Source organism: Dermacentor silvarum, chromosome 11, assembly GCF_013339745.2.
Source record: "Dermacentor silvarum isolate Dsil-2018 chromosome 11, BIME_Dsil_1.4, whole genome shotgun sequence".
In the NCBI taxonomy this organism is placed as follows: domain Eukaryota; kingdom Metazoa; phylum Arthropoda; class Arachnida; order Ixodida; family Ixodidae; genus Dermacentor; species Dermacentor silvarum.
In genome coordinates this window covers 25,462,069-25,486,455 of record NC_051164.1, presented here as the reverse complement: position 1 = coordinate 25,486,455, position 24,387 = coordinate 25,462,069, and the positions used below count along the sequence as shown (strand labels likewise).

General features: G+C 47.0%; 1 protein-coding gene across 1 annotated transcript; it reads left to right on the top strand.

The window, feature by feature from the left end:
- Positions 1-5,150: 5,150 nt before the first annotated feature.
- Positions 5,151-24,094, top strand: LOC125941599 (uncharacterized). The gene is made up of 4 exons (XM_049659228.1): positions 5,151-5,301; positions 8,376-8,452; positions 10,818-10,895; positions 23,604-24,094. Exons 1-4 carry the CDS (start codon positions 5,285-5,287, stop codon positions 23,732-23,734), a joined length of 303 nt encoding a protein of 100 aa, XP_049515185.1. The 5' UTR covers positions 5,151-5,284; the 3' UTR covers positions 23,735-24,094.
- Positions 24,095-24,387: the final 293 nt, after the last annotated feature.

Here is a 24,387-nt window from a genome sequence, read left to right as displayed (position 1 = left end):
ATGCTTCCGCTTAATCCTTCCAGACTGCGCGCATCCTCCTCTGTCCCCCCCCTACCCTTGGCACAGCCCTTGCAGCCAGGATGTTAGGCGAAACCAGCACAGCCCTCGTCACGTTGGAAGCACTTAGCATTACCCAGTAGGCCTATTACTATAACTGTCCGCTCAAGACCAACTCATTCAAGAATCAGTCATTATTATGATTTTACGGTAACAAAAGCGGCCACATGCAAGCATTTTGTCCAAACCAGCCGGTGCGGTCCCTGTGCGGAGTCCACCACGACCAAGACACCCAGTGCGGAGCGCCCTTCTATGTGAGATGCCAAGAGGAAGGCCATGTTGCAACAAGCCCCACGTGTCCGTACAGAGGATCCCAAGCGCCCTCCTCTCCATCAGTACGGTGAAGAAGCCCAGCATGGCGACATGGTGCAAACTATATACCTAATAACAAAAGGGAAGTCACCCCAACAATGCAAAGACAAGAATCGAAGTCATCAGCACCTCGTCAGAAAGCAAGCGGTCAACCCAAGCACCGTCCCCACAAGACACTGAGTAGGCAGCGCAGTCCGTCAAATCAACCGAAGCAACCTCGGCAGTCACTATCCAGGCTTGACCAAGCTATAGCCAAGGCGCAAGCCAATCTAGAGACGGCGCGGTCCTTTATTGCTTATGACACAACGCACTTTCAACTAATTACTAGAAGAAAGAAGCAAGTAGAAATCGCAGAGAAGCTTCAGAAGGCATCATCTAGATTATGGTCCCAGAACCCTCTGACCACCCCTCCTGCTTTTCCACCGCCTGATAAGACAAACTCTGCTACTCTAAACCCAGCACCACAAACGACATGCCCGCTGTCCACATCGCAGTCGATATCTGAAAAAACCCGATATGCTTGCGAATCAAAAGATCACGGCAGCATTGGCGGATATCACGAAAATACTTGACGCCCAAGAGGAGAAGCAAGCCGAACAGACAAACATAACTACACAACTGGCCCGGCAATCATGACGAAGCTGTGTGAACTAGACACGACTACAAACCAACTCAGCCAAGTTCATGTAGAACTGCAGATGTTCCGCCTAGAGCAAGACTCATTTTACTGCGCCTGGATGCCCTAGAAAAAATTGGAGGACGCTTAAGCTTCGGTTTTAAGAGTGGAACGCGATAGCATTCAAAGATCCCTGACTGCTTCTCACGCTTCCCGACAACTGCAGCTTAAGCAACCGTAAGGGTTACCGGGAAACACTGGCGGCGAACGCTATGTACGAAGGCTAGCTTTCTGGTAGAAACGCGGCCTCTTTCGTGGGGCGATCCCGGAGATATTGCACAGCCGCGCCAAAAAAATTGCATAATTTTCACGTTTCCGTTTTTGTTTCGTACTTTTAGTATTTCAGTCTGAGAAGATTTAACATAAAAGGCATGCGCTGTGGCTGTTTTGTTTCATGACATTTGTTTGTGGATTGTCATTTTCAACATTCCGAGTAATAGCTTTGCCAAGAATGCAAGACAAGGTATGAGCAACTTTAATGCATAGAATGGTGTGGTAATATAACTCGCATATACCGCATGTCATATAAGAAGGCGTCGCATATAAATTTACCTAAATATATCTGGAGGGCCTGCGTGGTTGGGGATGATTTTTTCCGCCACCTGACAACATCGCACGCCGACGCCGGTTGCCGACGCCAGATTTTCTGCGACACGGGGCCCTTAACGCTATCGCGTTAAAACAACCAGCCACCTCCAACAAAGCACAGCTCCACCGGAAAGCAATGGTCGGCACCCTAGGTGCCTACTAACAGCATAAATATAGCGGCTATATGGCGGTAGAACACCCTACAGTGAAACACCCTACAGTGGAACTGTCGAGGTCTCCACGCCTGGGAATCAGAACTGAATCTTCTATAGGAGCATATATGTTATGCCAGCATTATTTTTCTGCACGAGACCAAGGCATTGTATCCGGGTCTTCATCATTACAAAGCTTTGTTTTCTCCTAGCATCACGCATGTTCACTTATGGACAGGAAAAAAAAACAAGCACAAGCAGCCCTTTTTGTACACAAAGACCCACCGCATGCGCAGCTAGATACTGCTACCTTCTGCACACCGCATCAAAAATTGTAGCAGCGGGAATACGTTACAAGAAGCATATAGTCATCGCAAGCGCATACTAGAGAACATCAGGAAAAGCTCAGGACCCAAATTATGATTGGTTATGGCAGCTTAAACGGGCCTACTCAAGAGATGCCCTTCTGGTAGGTGGGGATTTCAATGCGCCGCATGAAACATGGGGCTACTGAAACTGAAGCTCAAAAGGAGGAACACTTATCAATGCAGCCAGCGAAAAAAAGGCCGGACTTTTATTGGCCAGTGATGTCGGCTATTCCTACGCGACGCGGCATGCAACCTAAACAAGGTTACACGATTCCAGAATTGACCTGGCAGATTGGCAACATCATGATGGATTGACGTTGCGGCCACAAGACGATGGGTAGTGATCATTACCAATTTGGATTAAGCTATACTCAACTCTAAGAAAACGAAGACGTACTGCTCAGACAATCAACTGGCAAAAATTCAGACAGGCACTTGGTGAACATGTAGGAGAAGCTCCTGTTGACCTCCTGCGAAGGGCCAGAGAACAAGCCACCGCTACTTCACTGGTGACCCAAAATGTGTCCACACCGCATACCCACCCTGAACTTCTGGGAGAGCAGGAAGCAGGTAAAGCGAGAATACCTATTATCAAGAAAGAATGATAAAACATTGACGTTGCGCAAAAGTACAGCAGAGGCGAGAAGATATGCTAAGCAACTCAGTCGGGAGACATGGCTAGACTTCTGTAGCACGCTGTCACACCGTTCCGGTTCAGGGCGCTTGTGGCGCGCCTTCCGAGCTATTAATGGCCAAAAGAAGACTAGCAATAACATGAAGAACATTTTGATCCGCACTGGTCATACCATCGAGTAACTACAGCACGAGGCAGCATTTTTAACGCAGTCCGTTCATTTGCCACCACCTGATATCTACACAAATCTGCCATCTGAGAACTTGGACGGCATCAGTGCACCACTCAGCCTTTTTGAGTCAGAGCTAGCCCTCTCGCAAATGAAGCGGAACAGTGTCACAGAAGAAGACGAGATATTCTGGAGCATGCTCCGCAACTCCGGCACAGTTACTAAGCACAAGTTTCTAGTGTTAATCAACAAGCATTGGAAAGATGTCTCCCTGCCTAAGCACTGGAAGCATTCCGTTGTCATACCTACAGCGAAACGTAGGAAGCAACGGATACAACTCTGCAGTATACGACCATCCTCACTTACTCCAGCCATTTGTAAGTTAATTAATAAGATGGTTACCACACGCTTCTTCCACCATCTTGAGGAGTGGTGGTACTTCTCCCCCCCCCCCCCCTTCCAGACCGCATTCCGGCTGCAGTTGGCCACACAGGATAGCTTCTATTTTCGGCATACCACCATCAACTGCGAGACGAAGTTTTGCACAGGAATCGACGCTTCGCCCGAAAGTCGAAGCATCGATTGCGACTGCAATTAGTGGACAGCTATACGAAGCAAGCATAGTAGTTCTATCGGCTGTAATTAACTTGAAAATATATGCATACCATCTAAATTAACAAGCATAGTGTCACGCGCGCACAAGCAAACATTAACACATCTCGCCCGATGACCGCGGAAACTCGCTGTCAGAACGCTGGAGTGAGGAAGCGCGGCGGCAGCAGCGAGCGAATTGACCTTCGTGGTGTCTCTCGCATCAACGTGAACTAAGCCGCGAAAACACAGCGCACGGCGGACTCTGTCCCCACCGCAGATGGCTTTCAAGATATTGCGGCACTAGAGTAGAACGCGGCCGCCACTCGCTACCCTCTACCGGAACGTTGCGCGCGACTGGAGACTGCGCGCTTCTTCCCGCTTTTCTCCCTTTCGCGCTGGAGATTTATCGGCAATCGCCGGCTCACCCTCGCACGTTTTCCCTGGAACATACAGCATACGGCGCGTGGTGACGATTTTGTCGCCCTTGGACTTTATACGTAACCTCACGGCGACGCCGACGGTAGAAATGCGCCTGGAGGATGCATACAATTTGTATCGCAATAAAAAAATATATTTCTTTTCGCAGTTGTAGATTTGCACTGCCATTTAGTTAAAGCCATACCCATACACTGCGATAACTGAATATGCGCTTTTTTATTACTGCTTTGGTTATGTTCTAACTTGCAATGGAATGCAAGTAGGTATTTTTTTCTTTAACCGAGTCTGTGCAAGCGACGGCCTGCGAGATTGCGCATAATTAGTATTGAGATTTTGCTATCGTGCTGACGCAATTACTTTGAAATCTGAGATTCATGCACATAGTAACACCACTCTAATCAGCCATACACCAAACACGTGCCTAAAAGGGCAAAAGTTCTATAAGAAGTGGCTAAGTAGGGATGTTGAATTAACAAGACACGATAGTGGAGCGCGTTATCTCCAAAGTTGAGATCTAATTAAGAAATTGTACAAGCAAGTAATTTTTTCCAAACAGTATGCAGCAGTCTTCGGTACTATAGCTGGCGCTTATCTTCAGAGAAAGAGGGTGGTAGGTGAGTGATGTCTGATCGAAAAGGTAGGAAAGAAAAGCCTGGTCTTCAGACATGCTTCGCGATAGGTCATTCAGCATAATAAAGACGTCGCATTGTATCAAACAGGTAGCGAACCAAGTGTTGAAAGCGGTTGACAAGATTGTTGCGCTTGCTTGCATAAAAGCTTTCATTCTTTAGGCAATGTGCTTTTGTTGATCACAGATAAGGCTCATAAATGAGTTTTCTTTGTGGTTCCTGAAGGTTCCAAGCCCTGATTATTGCAAGACTGAAGAACAAATCTTCACAGATGATAGACAACAGACATAACAATAAATTGCCCAGAATAATGAAATGAACACCGTCGACAATAACAACTTTTTGACGCAGGCAGCGCGTGCCTGAGTAAACTGGTCAGATGATATTCAACTATGACTCCCAGAAATATTGCGCATTTTATATGAAATATAAGAGAAATGGACTTCTAAATTTGAAGCTATAGAAAAAGTACCGGAATAAAATGGTTTGCTTATTTTGGTAATTTACCTCCTGAATATTTTTTTTCTTTCAGGCTTTGAACACAACCGAAAGGATCTGGGTATACCAGCGAAGCTTTGTGGAATACCACAAAGATGATTATTCCACGTGTGTGTATTATAGAAAACATAAACTGAACGTAACTAACTACGAGTTCCTTGAAAATCTCATGGTGGGCCCGCGAGAGTAAGTAATTACTTATAATACTGTTATAAAGTGAATGCGGAGTCGTAAAGAGCTTGTTCTTGTGTGGATGTTAGTATGCACAAACAAGCAAAAACATTTTGTTGCGTGTAACACTACTGAGGATCTTGTTTTCGCACAAGGAGATACGTATGCTAATTTGAACAGGACAGTTCCAAACATTATTCAAGTCTTAAAGTGATTAGGCCCTCATCTAGTTGAACTGCAAAAGGGAAAGTTGGAGCGAAGGGTGCTAAAGCTGTAAAAATACTGAAGCACAATCTAATTCGAACAAAATGGGGCACTGAGGTGCAACGTTTGTGCTTCTTTGTGGTTTACAAAATATCACGTTTTGCAGAGTTTCGCGGACTGCGATATCTAGTGCTGTGGTTTGCAACGGACAAATTATAGAACAAATCAAAAGCAAGAATAAATAGGTTGCGGTCAAATGCTTCCAGAGTTGGGAGACATCTCGGAAGGAGGATTTGAGGAAAAGGAGAAATAATTGCGATATAGCCTAGCTTATTTATTTCAAAATTATTCTGCATTTTGATTTGAGTGAGTGAGTCAACTTTAACAAGTATCCGGCAAATTGATGGCCTGGGTCTAGGCCGCGCCGGGGGAAGCAGAGAGACCCTGTCTCTCGGTAGCTTCCCGGGCTTGCTGACTAGGTGTGGGCTCTTGTCCGAGAGGAGATTGCACGGATGGATAGGGCTAGACTTTTCTCATCAGTGACATTACCCCAATTCTACAGAAGTCAATTTATATATCAACACCTCCTAACCCAATTAAACAGTCTCAGTCGGTTGAATGGAGGCGACCTTCAACTATAAACCTACACGAAACCCTGTACTCTTAACCGCAGTTTCCAGATTTATACCCTGAGGCCAAATGTAAGTTATGTAATGATATAGTAGCCACCCTAGAACACATACTCTGGGATGTGAAATAGTTCAGAGGAGAATGCAGTCCCCCCGGATGAACATAAGGGCGGCGGTGGAGAACCGCACTGACTACTCTGACCTTCAGGACCAACTTTGGGCCATTTTGATTTTTGAATTGAGACTTCTTTTGTGCCACACACGAAATTCCGAATTGCATCACCTCAGTCACAGATCTAGAAGCATTATTTAACTGGAGAACATTTTAAGGAGGCGGTAGTCAGAGGCTCAGAGCCCCTCAGTCCAGGGCACCACTGGCCTGTGCTGCCTGCCTGATCTGGCTAATTAAGGACTTTTGTCCTGCCAAGTCGGAACGGGCGAGCTGTGCCTCCCACTGCTCCATTGTGATATTGTTAGTAGGCCTATGACGGTGCTTAGTACACTCCCAGGTTACATGTATTAGGGTAGGTACGCCACCTATCCAAGGGCACTTGGCCCTATAGCGAGCGGGGTACATGGAGTGTAGCATTTTTAGATGGGGGAATACCCCGGTCTGTATTTTGCGTCAATCTGCGGCCTCTTCCCCGCTAAGTTGTGGGTGAGGCGGCGGGTATTTTCTGCGGACTCCGCGCTGGTGAGCAAGGATGTCTTTGACATTTAAATTGATGGGATTTTGTGAGGGATAGTGTGAGGGATTTGGGTTCGAAGAGGACGCCATCGCTCGGTTAGCAGACGCTCGAGCTAACGTGTTAGCCTGTTCGTTCCCCTGTACCCCCGTGTGTCCCGGGCACCAGAGTAGGCGATGGCGGTGGTTGAACGATTCGGGGATTAAGATTATCGCGAGGCTAGCCGCAGTCACGTCCCCTTGAGAAACATGCAACATGTCTACCAGCAGTCAGTGAGCACGACCGAGTCCTTTTCCGAACGCTCCGCGTCAGCGAGCGCGATCGCCACTGCTAACATTTCGGCCGAGCCCTCTCAACGACAAGACAAATGCGAAGTTTTGCCTCGCAGAGTGAGCACTTCTTGCCCCAAACCTGGAATCTTGTGACTGAGGGGACTGCACACAACAAACTAGTACAGTCCCCTCAGTCACAAGATTCCAGGTTTGGGGCAAGACGGGCTGACTCTGCGAGGCAAAACTTCGAATTTTACTTGTCGTTGATCGAGATTTTTACCGACACTCTCTACAATACTCTGGAGTATACCTAAATAACTTCCGAAACATAACACATCTTTACATTTTATTTGCAAAAAGAAGAATGGCGTCGGCGTAAATCAAACTTGGAGGACTCTGTGTCACCTCCATCCATGTTGAATAAACGAGGGATTATAAATTAACTGGTTTTAAATTAAGCTTCGTTCTATGCATAGCTCTAATGCAAATCTTAAAGAGCAGAAGTCGTAAAAGCAAATCTTGGGCAATAGTTTCTGCGTGCCTACTGTTTCGTTTATATGTAGTTTGCCCTTCCGATGCTATTTGCACGTTATTTCTTTGGTATATATATTCTTAGTACTGTTGCGTTGCCTTCACCCTGGCTTCTACATTAAGTACGTCCTAACCTATTTCTGCGTACACCTTGCGGGAGTATTTAAAGAAACGGCATGGCAAATCTTCCTGTTCCCGGCACGTGGTCACATATCCAGCACCTGCAAATGCAAGAAAAGTGCTAAATAAATTTCTAACAAATAATAAAATGTGTCTTATAAAAACTAAAGAAACTGGAGTCGAGTGCTTGCCTGTTTGATATGCGCCAGTTTTTAGACGCCCGATTCCTCATTCCGCAATGGGTCGTCTTCCATCCGTCCTGTCCAAATAAGTGGCTGATGATTTCGCGGAAAGTATGAGCCAGCTAGCTTAGCTTAGAAACATCATACATTGGCTTCTTGTCTCCAGCGCGGAAGAGCTTCCTTGATAGAGTTACTGACAAAGTGAATGAATTAGTGAATTCTGGGGTTTTACGTGCCAAAACCACGATTTAATTATGAGGACACGCCGTAATGGGGGATACTGGATTATTTTTGACCACCAGGGATCTCTAACATGCTCCCAATGCATAGGACACGGCGTTTTTTCATATCGCCCCCATCGATATGCGGGCGTCGTGGCCGGGATTTATGCCGCGACCTCACGCTAAGCAGCGCAAAACCATAGGTGCTAAGCCACCGCGGCGGGTACTGATAAAATTATCGCAGGTATCGGCCGCACCTTTACGCTGAACTTGGCTACGAGCCTGCGGATGGACCGTACATTGGAGTAAGTAGCCGGCCAGGTAATTATTATTTTTGCACTCAAGTTGATGTTAAAATACTCAACCTGCGTAATAGTCCACAGAAGAAAACGTAACAATGTCCACTTAAGACAAATTGCTTCCTCCTTTTAATACGAGAAATATTTGTTAGACTGTAGGAAAACGGATGATAGTATCCACTTAAGACCCCTGATTCATATATGGGAATAGTTTTTAAGAAACATTTGATGAATATCCACTTAAAAAAATTACAACCTGCTTCAAACAAGAGAAGATTCTTTAAAAAGCGCATGGCAATGTGCATTTAAGACAAATCACCATGCTTCAAATACGATATATATAAGCTGTCCGAGCTAGCTTTAGCCAAGCTGTTAGCCAAAAAAAAGAAGATTTAAAAAACATGGCGCAACATACGATTTAAGACCTACGGTGCTTTTGTCGACAGACCTCTAAAAACTGAACACCGTCGGTCTTCAATTGTATCTTGCATCATATTTTTTCTATCTTTCTTTTGGAGTGCCTTGGCTAACGTTAGCTGGACCACGCAGAACACACTACTAGTAGAAAAACATATTACAATTTTCTTCTAAGACAGATTGCACCCTAGCTGCTTTAAGTTTGATGTGGCCAACCGTGTTTAAGATAACAAAGATGATGCATTATTAGAGGGAATATTCGTAACGATTCAAGAGTGCGATTTATTTTCAGCAGCATTCCTTATCTTACATATTACTATTAGTGTCGAAAGCGCTACATCCGATAAACGAATCATTGATCCTTTCTTAAAGAAAGGTGGTTGAACCCGAAGCTTTCTCCTATGCAAACTGAATAAAAGTCCAAAGCCAACGACCACTCAACAAACCCAAGAAATGCTGAGCGACCCGATGGATGCATATGCTGACTTGATTGCTTGTTGAGGATTGTGTTTCTTGAACATTGAGTTTGAATGAATTAAGACACGTTTCGTTACAGTTGCATAGCCTTTATTTTAGATCATGTAGCCACTGATTACACGCATACAACTTACACTTTGACGGAAGACTCTACAATTACACAGTATTGCCTTATAATCGCTCTGGTAGACGGTCAGAGGCTCTGCCGTTGCCGATACACGGGATCGGCCTTACGGGCACGATCGCGCTCGCGGTTACGTTCGCGTACGGCAGCCTCTTCTGCCGTGCGCTACACCCGCGGCCTACCCATGGTGACGTCCGGGAATGCTGTAATGCATTGCAGATATATACGCAGTCCGTCTGGGTAGCGTGGCATTGCAGTTTCCATTGTTCTCATCGGTACAACTGCGAATGTAAACTGTAGTCTTCTATGAAACGTATGTCGCGCGCCATTGTTCTATTGTGTAACTTGGCTTTCCTGCACTGCGTTTTCGGCGCTCACGGACGAATCAGCGAGACATAGAAAGCTTCGCTTTAATATTTGTGCTACTCTAAAAGGAAGCGGCACATGATTATGATATCCGTTGATCTCCCCCATATGCTGCTCGGTGTGTGTGGTAGCTAAGTGGCTTTAAGCTTTAAAGCATTTATTCCGACAGAAATTATATGGACACTCCCACTGAGTTTTCGCTGTTAGCGCCCGTTGGCTCCGCCAGTATGTTTCGCAGGAAGTCCAATTGCAATATTGCAATAAGATCATATCGAGCACCGCATGCCGTATGCTGAGGGTGCGAAGGGAAGCGTGCGATGGCGAGCAGGGAAGTATGGTAGCTGATACACGCCCAATGTTGAAGTTCACGTGATAAAGTACGCGCAAGGCGGCGGTAGGAAGGGGGAGGGGGGAGGTGAGTGCGCGTCTCCTCCTCTAGCGTGACCGATCCTGGAGGTAGCTACAGCGTGAACAAGGCTGGGCGACCCGAGATGGCTGATAGCGAGCATGTGCGGTGTCTTCGTGCATGCCTATTGCCCGGTGGTCGCTTAATCTCAAGTATCGGAGACGCTAATCTCAAGTATCGGAGACGAGAAGCTCTCTTCTGCTTGCGCTCTTCATCACGCAATATTTGTACAGCGTGTGTTCGCCGTCACCGAGAGAGGTCTGTTCATGTTTGCATCTGCTCGTGTGACAGTATGCTTGCAAATTTAATTTGTTAGCGAATGTTTATTATACGGCCGATAAAACTACCAATCGCACTTCAAGCAGTTGGGCTATACTTTGCAATCAGTATGAATGCTTCGCCTTTCAGGCGAAACTGCGACTTTGTTCCAGGTCATCCGTAGCGTATGTAGTTGTTTTCATTACTGTAACTAAATTCATTGTTTCAATGAAATCAAAGTTGAAACTTCAATATGCTGTAAGCCCGATACATTGAGTAAAAGATCACCACTTAGATGGCATGCTGCACACTTCTTGTGACCAATTACTATTTTTTCAGGCGGGGACGTGACCTCCTACACGCTGAGGTATTGGAATCCGCGCAAAGGCTGTGCGGTTTATACAACGGACAAGTACAGTAAGTGAGAAATTGAACACGTTTCTGCCGCGTGTCAGACAACAAGACATGAGTAAACGGGACAAAGCGATGAAAAATCTTGGCAGGAGGCCTATTTCAGAAAGTCACCGATCACGACCGAGACCGCCCCGAGTTCGTTAAGTCTTAAAGATTAAGTTCGGTCGTAATTAGCTCTACATTCGTTAACGCTGCCTCCTCCTCCTCCAAACAGGTTCATTTACTCTTCCTTATCATCCTTGTCGTCCAGCTGAAAAAAATATGTGCTGCTTCGCTGAACCTTTATACGTGCACAATATTTACCGTCTTCGCAGAATAAGAAGGTTTGTGTCAAACACACACACGCATCATGATCATCATATAGAGGCTTTTTTATGCCCACTGTCAGGTCAAAGGCCTCTTCCGTCGAACTCCATTTACCAGTCTTGCGATAGCTGATCCAAAGTTGCATCTCAAGATGTTTTAGTTTCATCAGCCCAACTAATTTAAGACACACGCGCACACAAAAACGCCATAATACATGAACATACAAGATGATAACAGCCAGTGGTTATTCCGCAGGTCACACACAAAAAGAAAGTCTTCATTTGGCAACTGGACAACCATCTTCAATCGCTTCATTCGATATACTCTTCGCCAAACTGTCATTTTTCAGGCTTGGCCTAAGAGGGATACAAAAATGTTCGCTCAATATATGTATAAGATTCTCGCGGTTAAAGCGACCTTGCATTTCAGTAGCGTTATCTGGGCAAGGCTTGGCTAATTTTAACCGCGGAAGTTTTTATGTCCTGAACAATATTGTCTGACGTACAGTTCTTGTCAACGGGCTACGTAATATTAGAAAATACAAGTTGTTTCTGTTTCATTGGTAACACCGTAAGGAAAAGAAAAACAGTCGCAAATTAAGCAATCAAACACAAAAAGATATTGAACAATTACACCCCCAATTAAATCAATATCACCCGTCAGAGCAGCAAACAAGGCACTAACGTCAGAACAAAGTAAATAGCAACAAAAAAAACACACACACACAAAGAAACGACGCCCAAGCACTATTTAAATTGTACACACGTACTACCGCCCCCAAAGCAGTGTTACAAACACTATATTTCACGTAAGAAGGAAAAGCAAATATTTTGTGGCACTCACATAACAGCGGAATTAAGATTAGGCATCTGACATGCATCTCTAGTCCGAAGTATTACAAAGGCTGAAATGAAAAAAAATCATATGTATATGAGCCTGTGAGCTAACATAAAACAAATTTTATGTTTTTTATACAACTTAGCGTTGTATAGGACACTCTGAGTGTCCGCTCCTCCCCGTCTCCTGTGTCTGCACTGCAAGTCCAATTATGAGTTATTAGAATGTCAAGGTTGTAATTCTGTTGCGTTACAGCGGACTTGCAATACCGCTTTTGGATGCAACAAGAGACAAAAAAAAGGAATGCTTGCACTTTAGATTGTGTGCTTTACAAGAAGCCGACCACAATTTGGATAATGTGATATAAGTGAACGGCATTGGGCCCAGGGCAATTCGAGAAACTGGCAGCGCTAGACTTGCAATAGCAAACGCGCAAACCCACCGTAGAATCTGGGCCCGAATTCTCAAAAACTTCTTACGCTAGAATTTTTCGTAAGAAAGAACTTGAGCCAATCCGGATGCCAGACATATCATTACCGAAGGCGGCCAGCCAATGGCAAAGCGAACTTACGAAAGAAAAACTTTGTGAATCTGGCCCTGATACCGAATAACCAGTGACATACATCGAAATAAACGTACTTTAATCCTCGGGGTACCGATTAAGATGGTGAGATTTTTATTGGTGGAGACACAATATTGAAAAGTCTCAGGTGTAGTGGTCTCCGCCTTGTGCTTGAGTGTGAAGCTGCGAGATGGCACTGAGAGCAAGGGGGCGGCACCTAGCGACAGGTATATATTTAAGGGGCAGACAGCTTTAAAAGGCCCTTGTTGTTGTGGTACCGGCAGAGTCGCTCGCTTCATCATTCAGCATTCCTTGAACATGGCGTCAGAAGTGCGAGCGAATAAACGCGGTGGTTATGAATGCGGCAGCCGGAGCGGACACCGGGAATACCAACGTCAACATCCTGCGAGCCGGACCACCCGGACTTCAGTCCCCTCCACCATTTACCTTCACAAACCCGGGGTAGTGGCCGACATGAACAGCAGCGTACGATGACTACGCTTTCGCCGCTGGTCTCAACACAGCCACCGAGGAGGTGCAGCTGCGCACGCCTCAAGCACGCAGCGTTTTGTCGTCACTCGGAACGTCAACTCAGGAAACCTTCTCATTTGTGGATGTCAAGGCTAATCTAGCGTCGCATTTCATCCACCCAGACCACGAAATTTACGAAAACCGTCCATTTCATCACCGAATGCAACAGCAACGGGAGTCATTCGATGATTTTTTACAGCTCTTCGTAATCTTGTTAAGCGTTTTGGTTACAATGACCCTGAAGTGGAAGACCTCCTTGTTCGCGACAAGTTTGTTGTGGGATTGCGGGCCAAAAAGCTGTCTGACCAGTTATGCTGATGTACTAAACTTTCGGCCCAAGAAGCGCTGTGCCAAGCGCGTGTGCACGAGGAAGCCGAGAAAGAGCGTCTCTCATGCGCAAGCTTCCGCTGGAGTGCAGCTTTTAGACAGTTTAAACGCAGACGCGGCACGACCCGAGAAGATAGGACCAGGCGCATTGTTACGCTGTAGCAAGTCGGCGCAGCTAACTCAGTCAACTTGCGGTTACTTCGGCCGCTGTCTGCATCCACGGAATGAGTGCCCCGCTAGTAAGGCTACATGCAATTTCTGTAAGAAGTAAGGTCACTTCGCTGATGTTTGCAAGGCCAAGAAGCGAGAAGAGCTGCTGGACTCCGCCGAAGTTCACGCGCTCAGTACGCATCGGGCAAGAATGCACTGACGTACGCCTGAATGGCCACCTTGCACAGTTCAAAATAGACTCGGGAGCAGAAATAACGGTAGTTTAACCTGCTTTCCCAGGATAGCCTGTCGTTTTTAATGAAGTGGAAGCCGAGGTATCCGGTCCCGGAAATCTAAGGTTGGACATGCTGGGAACTTTCACTGCAGCGTTGGAGTGGCGTAACAGGGTGACTGTGGAGGCACTGTATGCTGTCAAGAATGAGACGACACATCTTCTGGGACTACCGGCAATCGGAGACATAGGCGTCGTTCAGTTCTTGAACTTCGACGAGAGCTTTCCGTCAACACAGGCCAAAATCTTTCGTGGACTGGGGTAAGTGCAAGAGGAATATCACATCCGCCTTTCTACAGATGCTTGTCCCTTTTCCTTGAGTGTTCCAAGGAACAATCAATGGAACTCGAAGAACGTGAATGAACTCAATGGAACTCAAGGAACGCGAAGAAGGAACTGGATGACATGAAACCCAAGGGGTCATCCGAAAAGTAGACACGCCAACCGCATGGTGTTCGGGCCTTGTCCTTGTGTCGAAGCCGTCGGGCGGGTGGAGGTTCTGTGTTGACTTGAAGCCTAACAAGGTCACCCAGCGGGAACGCAACATTCTGCCAACAGGGACCACCATGAGCACGACCATCACCTAGCTGACGTCCTGGCTCGCCTGGCAAGCAGGCATCACTCTAAACAAAAATAAATGTCAGTTTTGACCGTCTTCTGTCAAGTACCTGGTAGTGGTCATGGACGGGCAAGGAATTTCACCAGATCCAGACAAGGTCAAGGCTATCAGGGACCTCCCACCACCAGTCGATGTCACCGAGGTTCTCTGATTGCTAGGAATGGCCAACAAGGTGGCCCGTTTCATTCGAAACCTTTGAAACGTATCTGCACCCATTCGTTCACGCTTGAACAAGAACAACCCCTGGAATTGGGATTACAGCCAAGAGTAAGCTTCGCCGACATCAAGTCGCTGCTCAGCTCCGATACATGTGTGGCAGAGTACCACCCACATTACCCGACTATAGTATCGGCTGCTGCAAGCTCTTATGACCTGGGAACCGTCTTGATCCAGGACCAACCTTCCGAAATTCGGCGTGCTGCGGCCTATGTCTCTAGATCCCTCACCCGCACAGAAGGAGGCTACAGTCAAACGGAAAAGGAGTCTCTGGCTGTCACGTGGGCCGTGACTAGGTTCGACCAGTACCTTCGTGGTCTAAGCTTTGAGGTCGAGTGGGATAATCTTCCGCTTGTAGACCTCCTTTCGAGCAAGCATCTGGAAGTCTTGTCACCTCGAGTACAGCGAATGCGGATCAAGCTGATGCGCTATCAGTACACTGTCTAATATGTACCTCTGAAACTCTTAGCTACAGTCGATACACTATCACGAGCACCCTACGACTCGCCAAACTCGAAATTCGTGAACAGCTTGGCGAGGTCCTCAAGGACCTGCCTCCACTAGTTGCAAGTCGACTAGACGATATCCGTCATCATTAAGCTCAGGATGGAGAGTGTTCCTCAGTGGTGACATAATGCGAGAGGCTGGCCACCCAAGAACAGAGTACCAACCCACATAGCACCGTATTGGAAAGAGAGAGACAGACTGAGTGTGTACGATGGCTTGTTTTCGTTGGATCGCCGTATCGTCATTCCATCTGTTCAACGCCAGGCCATCCTTGCACAGCTGCACGAAGGGCATCAAGGGGTACGCCGCTGTCAAGAACGCACCGAAGAGTGCGTTTGGTGGGCAAATTGCAATCTGTATATTGAAAACTTTGTGGCTGTATGTGTCAAGTGTGCCGAAACTCGAGTCATGCGTTCTGAGCCACTGATACCAACGGCCACACAGAAAAGGCCATGGCAACACCTGGGAATCGATCTGTTCCAGTTTAAAGGACGTGACTATGTCCTGGTCGTCGATTACTACTCCAGATTCCCTGAAGCAGTCACGCTGGGGACTACGCCAGCATCGGCGGTAATTGCGGCGGTGAAGAGTTTTGTCGCTCGCTTAGGGATTTCAGACACCGTGCGGACAGACAACGGACCTCAGTTCTCGTCCAAAGATTTCGCTGAGTTCGCTTGGTCTTACGGATTCCGCCATGAGACAAGCAGCCCTCGATACCCTCAGAGTAATGCAGAGGCAGAGCGCATGGTTTCGCAAGCAGGTCCGTGAAGGACCTGCTTGAGAAAAGCTCCGATCCGTACCTTGCCCTTCTCGCTTACCGAGATGCACCTGGAGTTTCGGGCGTCTCACTTACTTATGAGACGAAAACTGCAAACTCGCCTTCCTGGACTGTCAGAACGACTTCTGCCGGCATTTCCAAGTCATAGGGAGTTCAGGGCACATGATCCTTCGGCCAAGGTACAACACGCCAATAACTACAATCACCGTTACAGTGCGGACCCTCTGAGTACTCTGAAACCAGGGGACGATGTGTGAATCAAGGACGTTGGTTGGAGCGGTCGGGTCCTCAGCCCTGCTCAGCGACCCCGATCATATGCGGTTGAGACTCCAAGCAGCGTTCTGCAGAGGAATCGTCGCTACCTGGTCTCTTTCTCGGCACAACAGAACATCCAAGGACGGGCAGCAGGCTCGCCGTTAACGCCAGGAACGCTGCTACAAAGTTCTTGCTGCACGTCACCTATGCGACCTGTGGCCACACCTCCCTTGCCCGAAATACAGGGACTGCCTGCGGAAGCAAGTTCGCCTGAACATGATGAACGGAAGCGAATGCGATATGGTCGTGCAGGGACACCACCGTGCAGGTCGAATCTGTAGCTATCTCGGGAAGGAAGATGTAGTGATCACCGCCTTGTGCTTGAGTTTGCAGCTACGAGATGGCATTGAGGGCAAGAGGGCGGAACCTTGCAACATGTATATATTTGACGGGCAGACAGAAATAAAGGTGCTTGTTGTGTTACGGGCAGAGTCGCTCGTGTCGTCATTCGGCATTCCCTGTATAACAGGCCACGGTTCTTTCCGTAACAGCTAGGTAATCGACACCGTCAGCAATTTTTGACATGGGGTCCCGCCAAGTATCCTCACACGCCGATAGAAAAGTTGGATGGTTGCAACGTAAAGGTGAAGGGGCATTGCGTCGCTGGCGGGCTAAACCATTGCCTCTGCGTGCACGGTTACATTACTGTGATGTCCACCGAGAACAAGTTGCTCTCGTGATCCACTGTGGTCACTCAGTCGGCGCACAGTCTCTTTTTCTTCCTTTTTCTTCACGCTTACATACATATGACTGTATATGCATCTATAAATTACATAATCAAATAAACCTTTTGTTGTCCTCAACGCCGCGCTTTGTTTTACCGCGACAGCGTTAAGGGCCCCATGTCGCAGAAAATCCGGCGTCGGCAACCGGCGTGCGATGCGGGTGGCGGAGAAAATCCCCAACCACCCCGACCGCGCAGGCCCTCCACGTGGTGCAACGTTTTGGTGAACAAAAATTGAATTTCTCACAGTGAAATACGTCAGGAAAATGGTTAAGTACGACTTTACCATTCGGCGTCGGATTACAATTTGAATGTACGAGAAAACATAATTCTGCTACGAGGAAACTCAAACACAAACCCCTTTTCCAGCATTTCTACCAGACCTACAGCCACGCGTTGCGATGCGAACGGGTCCCGATAACGCTATCGCGTTCTACTCTTAAAGGCGAAGCTTAAGTGTCCTCCATTTTTTTGCTCTTTTTTGTCAACTGCGCACCACAACTTTACATGTTAACCAAGACCAAATGACAGTAGTGGCAGCTGCATGATCGACGATCGCGTAATAAAAAAATGAAACAAAAAAGAAATCGATTGAAGGACGGACATTGCAAATCCACTTTTGAGTTTGTAATTAAACTCTGAAGCTTTAAGTGTATGCTTAAAACACGGTCTGATTATGAGGCACCTCATAGTAAGGGACTCCGAATGCATGGTACATGAGCGTTCTTGCATTTCGCCACCATCAAAACGTGGTCGCCGCGTCCGGGAAACAAACCCGCGACCTCGCGCTTAGCAGCGCGACGCCGTAACCGCTGAGCTACCACGGCAGGTCGATTTGTAATTGCTCTAGCAGTAGTTGCATCGAAAAGAACAACTACAAGCCGACTTTACAGATTTATATGGTTCAGAACTCGTTTGGTTTGAAGCAGCTCGGTGGAGCAGCGCACGCCACCATATTCTGAATAACTATCTTGCAATGCGCACAAGGTTGTCATTGACCTTTACAGTATTGACTGCTGTTACCTGCAAATTACGAGAACATCAGCACATTATTTCTTTTTGCCAGTATTCAACTTTTACGAAGCGCATCTCACACGTGCTGCAAATACAGTTTGATCATAACTGTACAATCTGTATTTTCATCTGCGTAGTTGCCAGTGCGATGCCCTTTTCTCTACCTGTCAGATAAATATCGTGGAATTAAAAGCTTGCGTCCAAAGAATGCTCTTGCTCGAGAGAATTTGTAGATATATAATGTTGCGACGTCGGAAACTCGAAGCACAAGCGCACTTGACGGCAGGAGCAGTAACAGGAACGGACTGATTTAATACCGCGCGATGGTCACTGCTTCTTTCTCGCTATGTTTCCTGTAAGTGCCGATATAACCTCTTATCGTTGTCTTTGCCGCACTACATTTGCCTCCCTTCCGAAGGAAGCATCGACCTGATGCGCAACTTCAGCATGTGCATGCACGAAACAATAAAACGTGAGTCACTTGGACAAGTACGGCTTCATGCGAACCACATGCACCACTTCGGGTAGGTATTTGCGGCACCACGAAGCTTCACCATCTGGCACGACCTGGTAGTTAACGTCGTTAAGGCATAATATCACTATGTATGGCCCAAAATATCGCCTGAGCAGTTTTTCAGAAAGTCCACATCGCCAAATGGATGTTCAAACACGTACGCTCTCGCCGGGTATGTAGGCGACGGATTTGTTCTGACGATCGTACGCATCCGCCACCTTGCTGGTGGCGGATGCGTACACGTGCAAGCTGTCTGGCTTCATCGGCACGTTGAGCAAATTCTTCAGCATCTGCATGGATGTCGTCACACTCGTGCGACAGCATTTACTCAAACGTTGCCGTGACTTCTTGAAACGCTCCGTTAGTACATTTGTCTGGGGATGATAGGCTGTGGTTTTCCGGTGGGCTGCGCTGCTGAGTTTCAGAACTGCGTCTTCAGTTCGGCCGTGAACACGGTTCCCCTGTCAGTAATTACTACCGCTGGGGCACCGTGCCTAAGGATGACGAAAAAAGTTGTCGCAGTTTCACCTGAAAGGTGAAGCATCAATTGCGATAGCAAATTTGTAGAGAGATATAGGAGTAATGATATTAGCTTTATCAGCTGTATAAACTTGGACATGCAGCAGCACCGGCAACGCGCCGAACTGTTGTCGACGCCGTCGGCATTTTGCCCGCGTTCGCTCAAAATGCGTGCGGCGTTGGTGACTGTTGCCGGAGCCTCTGATATAAATAGGCACTTGGTGCCGCAGCTAAACGTCGCCTCCCTTCCCTCCCCCTTCCCCCCCTCCCCCACGGCCTCTCGCGCATCGGAAGAAGGCGCGTTTGCTCTACATATATGGTGATTGTAAAGGAGGAAAGAGACGCCTACTTCTGCAGCCCTTAAGGAAGCACGGCGCAGAACGCGCGTTTGTTCTCCGCCGTGCGTTCACTCCCTGTGAAAGCGCGCGTCCCTCGCGCCCTTTCACTCGCACATACAGCGTTCGGCGGCGCGCGGCGACGATTTCATCTCCAAATGACGTCATACGGAACCTCACGGCGACGGCGACGGCGACGGCGACGGCGACGCCGACGGCAGAAATCTGCTTTTGAGTGTCCATATAATTGCTATCGCAATAAAATCGAGCTGCTTCGGCTGCTGTGCAGCGCTGGGTAGCTTTTGGGGCACCGTGCCTAAGGACGACGAAAAATTGAACTCCTTCCGCTGCTGTGCAGCGCTGTGCAGCGCTGTGCAGCTTTTGTCTCCGCATACCGGGTAAGGTAGTCGGTGGCGACAATAATCCACCTGTTCCCTGTGGTAGAAGTTGGAAATGGTCAAAGAAAATCGACGCCAATTTTGGCGAATAGCGATCCCGGCACCTCTACAGTAGGCAGGAGACCAGCTGGCTTGTCGGGTTGCGTCTTGCGTGTTTGGCAGTCAGGACAAGTGCGTACGTGATTTTTAACAGCTGAGGGCAGATTCGGCCAATAATACTTCCGTCGCAGTCGGGACAATGTTCGTGTGTAGCCTAGATGACCCGAGGTGGCCTCATCTTGACACTCTGAAAATTTCATTGAGAAGCGAAGCAGGCACGACCAGTAAGTATAGATGCAGCCCGTCGGAGAAAAGTTCTTCTTATAGAGATGAATGTCATTCAAACAAAATGAAGCCAGTCTTTTTGCAAACAGTCACGGCACGTTTTGACCTAGGCCTTCCGAGAAATCAATAGGTGGAAGCAGTTATTTGTCGTTGCACTGCTGCCATAAAATGGTAGATGTATCGACGACTCCAAGTATGCAGCGTCCGTCTCTTTATCCTCGGTGACAGAGGGCGCTATTGGTGGCGGAGAGAGGGAGTCGGCAGAAGTATGCTTTTTCTCTGACTTGCATAAGACGGCCATGTCGAACACCTGCAGCCTAAGGCTGCAGCGCACCAATCGGCCAGAGTCGTCTTTTAAATTAGTCAGCCAACAGAGACAATGGTGGTCGCTGACGACGGTGAATGAGGAGCCGTACAAATAAGGGCGAAATTTGATGACAGCCCACTCTACGGCGAAGCATTCCGTCTCCATTGTGGAGTAGATTTCTTCAGTGCGCGCGAGAGTTCTGCTGGTGCAGGCTATCACTTTTTCGGAGCCGCCTTCTCACGGCACCCAGGTCATCATTGCTACCCGTCGGTATGAAGTGCTGTCGGGGCGCCCTGGTCAAAGTGCGTAAGAACTGGGGGCATTTGCAGGTGTTGACGTAATCGTTAAATGCCATTTTCTCGTTTTCACCTCACACAAAGTGTTAGTCGCGTCAACGGTGAGACAATGCGTGAAAAGTTCGCAATAAACGGTCGGTAAAAGGCGCTCAGGCCCAAGAAGCGTCTGACGGCCTTCTTGTCAGATGGTGTCAGATGGGGAACCTCATGACAGCGGCTATTTTGTCTCCATGGGTCCGGCCGGACACCTTCGTTACTGACGACGTGACCAATGAATCGAAGTTCGCTAAAGCCAAAATGTCATTTTTCGGGCTTTAACGTGAGGCCAGCCGAGCGTATGGCTTGGAGAACAGCCAGCAGCTGGTTTAGGTGCTCTTCGTATGTAGCTAAAAACAGGATCTCGTCGTCTAGGTATACCAAGCACGTTTGCCACTTGAGACCTGAAAGTACGGTGTCCATTACGCACTGAAAAGTGGCTGTCACTGCACGCAAATCAAAAGGGAGCACCTTAAGTTCGTAAGGACAGTCGGACGCCACGAAAGCCGTTTTGTGCCAATCTCACTCATCGACTTCTGTCTGCCAATACCCGCTGAGTAGGTCCATGGAGGCAAAATAACGTGAGTGGCGCAACCTGTCTAGGTGAATCATCTATGCGTGGTAACGGGTAGACGGTTTTCTTTGTTACCTGATTTAACTTGCGGTAGTCAATACAGATGCGTAAGCTGGCGTCTTTTTTCTTGACTAACACCACGGGGGACGCCCAAGGACTCTTCGAACGTTGTATCAAATCACCTTGAAGCATTTTCTTCACCTACCTCTGAATTTATTCGTGTTCCTTCGGCGCCACGTGGTGGGGTTCTGTCGAATTGGTCTCGTGGCATCTTCTATAATTATCCGATGTTTGGTCAGTAGTATTTGCTTGACCTTAGACGTGAACGAAAAACAATCCTCGAAGTGTTTTATCAATTCCAGTAGGCGCTGCCTCTCAGCGGGCAACAGGGTGGAGCTAACGTCGACAGGCGATGTTGCAGGGGCCGGAAGGGCCGTTTCATTCATTCCGTGGTCTGGCACAGCGAAACAGCTATTTACTTGTACTGTGTCATCCCAGTACGCAATTGTAATGCCCTTCGGAACATGGAGGCGTTCGTTGCTGTCGTTCGTAAGGAGCACTGCTGCACGCCCGCAATTTCAAGCCAGAATGACCCTTGCAATCGAAACGCCTTGTGTGAGCAACGGTACGCTGATCTGTTCCGCAATCATATCACCAAGGCAAGGCCTCTCGCTAAAGACAGACACAAGGCAGCAGGTTTCTCGGCGGTATTGTGAAGTCGTCGCGGTGCAACCAGAATGGGACAAACGCGTAATAGTTGCATTCGTGACATTCCTGTACTGAGGAAATGGAATTTACTGTCCACCTGGAGCAACCGCAGTACTTGCACATTGGGGCCGCTTGGTGTGTTCCACCTCGACCGTGTACGTCCTATGTGGGTATATGGGACCATCTACCTAATTGAAATAATTATTGTTATAGAAAAATACCCTATCTCATCGTTTAATAGGGGTGTACAGGACGATGCATGTGTCCTGAACCCCCCCTTTGTCCACGTCTTCTAGCGCAAAAGCTATTTCTAAATGCATAACCAACTCGGCTAAATCACCACTTTGTCATATTCCAAATTAAAAAGACCCGCACTTCGAGGAAGCGCCAGGAAGACGCACACGTTGCGTTTGTATGTATTCTTTCTTGTGCTTCAACAAAGAGCTGGTGCTACAAATTTGTGACTGAATTTTCATAACTTTTTGTTCGCAAGTGTCCTTTAATGTTGGCAAGCCGCGTTCTATAATAATATGGCCATCTTCTAACTGGATAGAATTTTCTCTTACGCACAATTATAGCGTTAGAGCTCATTAATAATAAGGGCCCTGAAATATTATTCCCAACATTTTACGTCGTCTTAGCGCTGTTGCTCTACCACGCACAGAACGCTTCTGTACTTTGATTTCGGTGAACGTTAACGAACCCCAGGTAGCCAAATTATTCCGGAGTCCCGGATTACGGCGTGACTCATCAACAGATTGTGGTTCTGCACGATATTTCCCGGAATTACTTTCGTTTCTTTTGTAATATATATTTTTTGCCGAGTGTACATTTCTTTTTTTTTCTTTTCTTTGTTTCTGTTTTTTGGCCGCTGGGCTTCTTTTCAACTTTGGTTAGGTTTTTAATTCTCCATCTCATTGATGTTGGTTTTGTACACAGGTGCAAATGCAGTTCGATAGCGCCAATACTGTCTAGTTTTTTATTAAAAATTTGTTCGCAGAAATAGTTTCAAGGAGCTGATTTACGATAAAAAGAAATGGGAACGCGAAAAAATAAAACGACTTTGGCGGCTGTTAGATACGACGATTTCTTTTTCGCAGCTTTACCACATGCTGCGAAAAACAAGGGACCGTGATCGCTCCTGTGTATTTGTTTACCGTCATTTTAGAGCTACTTTGTTTGTCCACTGCTTCAAAACTAATAAGATTGTCTACATTTTGAAGGAGTATCTATCACGTTCTTTTGCTCGTGCTTTCAATATTCGCTATGAATAGAACACATGCCATGATAATTTGTTCATCTAGGAATCGTAGCATGGACATCTCAAACGTCTTGCACAGCGCAATCTTTGTCTGTACCGCCGTAGCAGCAATACCGTACTTGTCGCCTCAATATATACGATTTGCATATTCACGCTATTCTGACGCTTTGACTCAGTCTATACGCTTTGCATATTCATGCTATTCTGACGCTTTGACTTTTTCTCTGTTTCTTTTTTTTTGTTTTTGTTTTCTCTCGACAGACAGGATTGATTGCGAGCTACACGTGCGACAGCGGAACTTGGGAGGACGTTTTTATCGCTGCGAACGACGTTACAACAGATATTGCAGAGGAATAATTTTTCAGCTTTTTTCGGAAGCTTGCTTATATTGAAGGAATGCGTTAAACACCGAGTTCGCTCTGAGAAATGTCACGGAGGATGGAACTAATGTTCTTCCTTAATCGGCAGTAATCACTGTATATAGAGAAAAGTGATTACAGTTGGATAATGAAGAGTCCCAGGTCGCCGAGATTACTCAGTAAAAAAATAAACACGTGTTTGATATAAACTGTGGCGATAGCTCTGCTAGTTTTTTGTGTTAGTCCAATGTCAGTGCAAAGCTATATCGCCCAAACCACTCAATCTGATCGTTACATGATGTCCAAGCACAGCCGCTTGTCATCTGCTCGGGTGCGCGCGCATGTTCTCTCGCGTACCCATGCTACGGAATGATGTGATTGATATCCTGATAACTGAAGCTAACAATAAAATATTCCGTATTGACATAACCACGCTTCTTTAATTTAATTAACTTCTTGTCTGCATTTTTTTGTTTTTCTAGCTCTGATATCATTATTAACAAAGCGTTACCGTGATTTATGTAATTGTATGCCTCTTACACCATGTAAGATTTTGAAGTTCCCCTTACTCAATGTCCATTCTTCGGGCCCGTACGGTATTTTGAATAAATAATAAACAAAATGTGACAGACGCGGTGATCATCTCAAAGAGGTAGTTGGCGTTGGCATGATAAACGTACACGTGC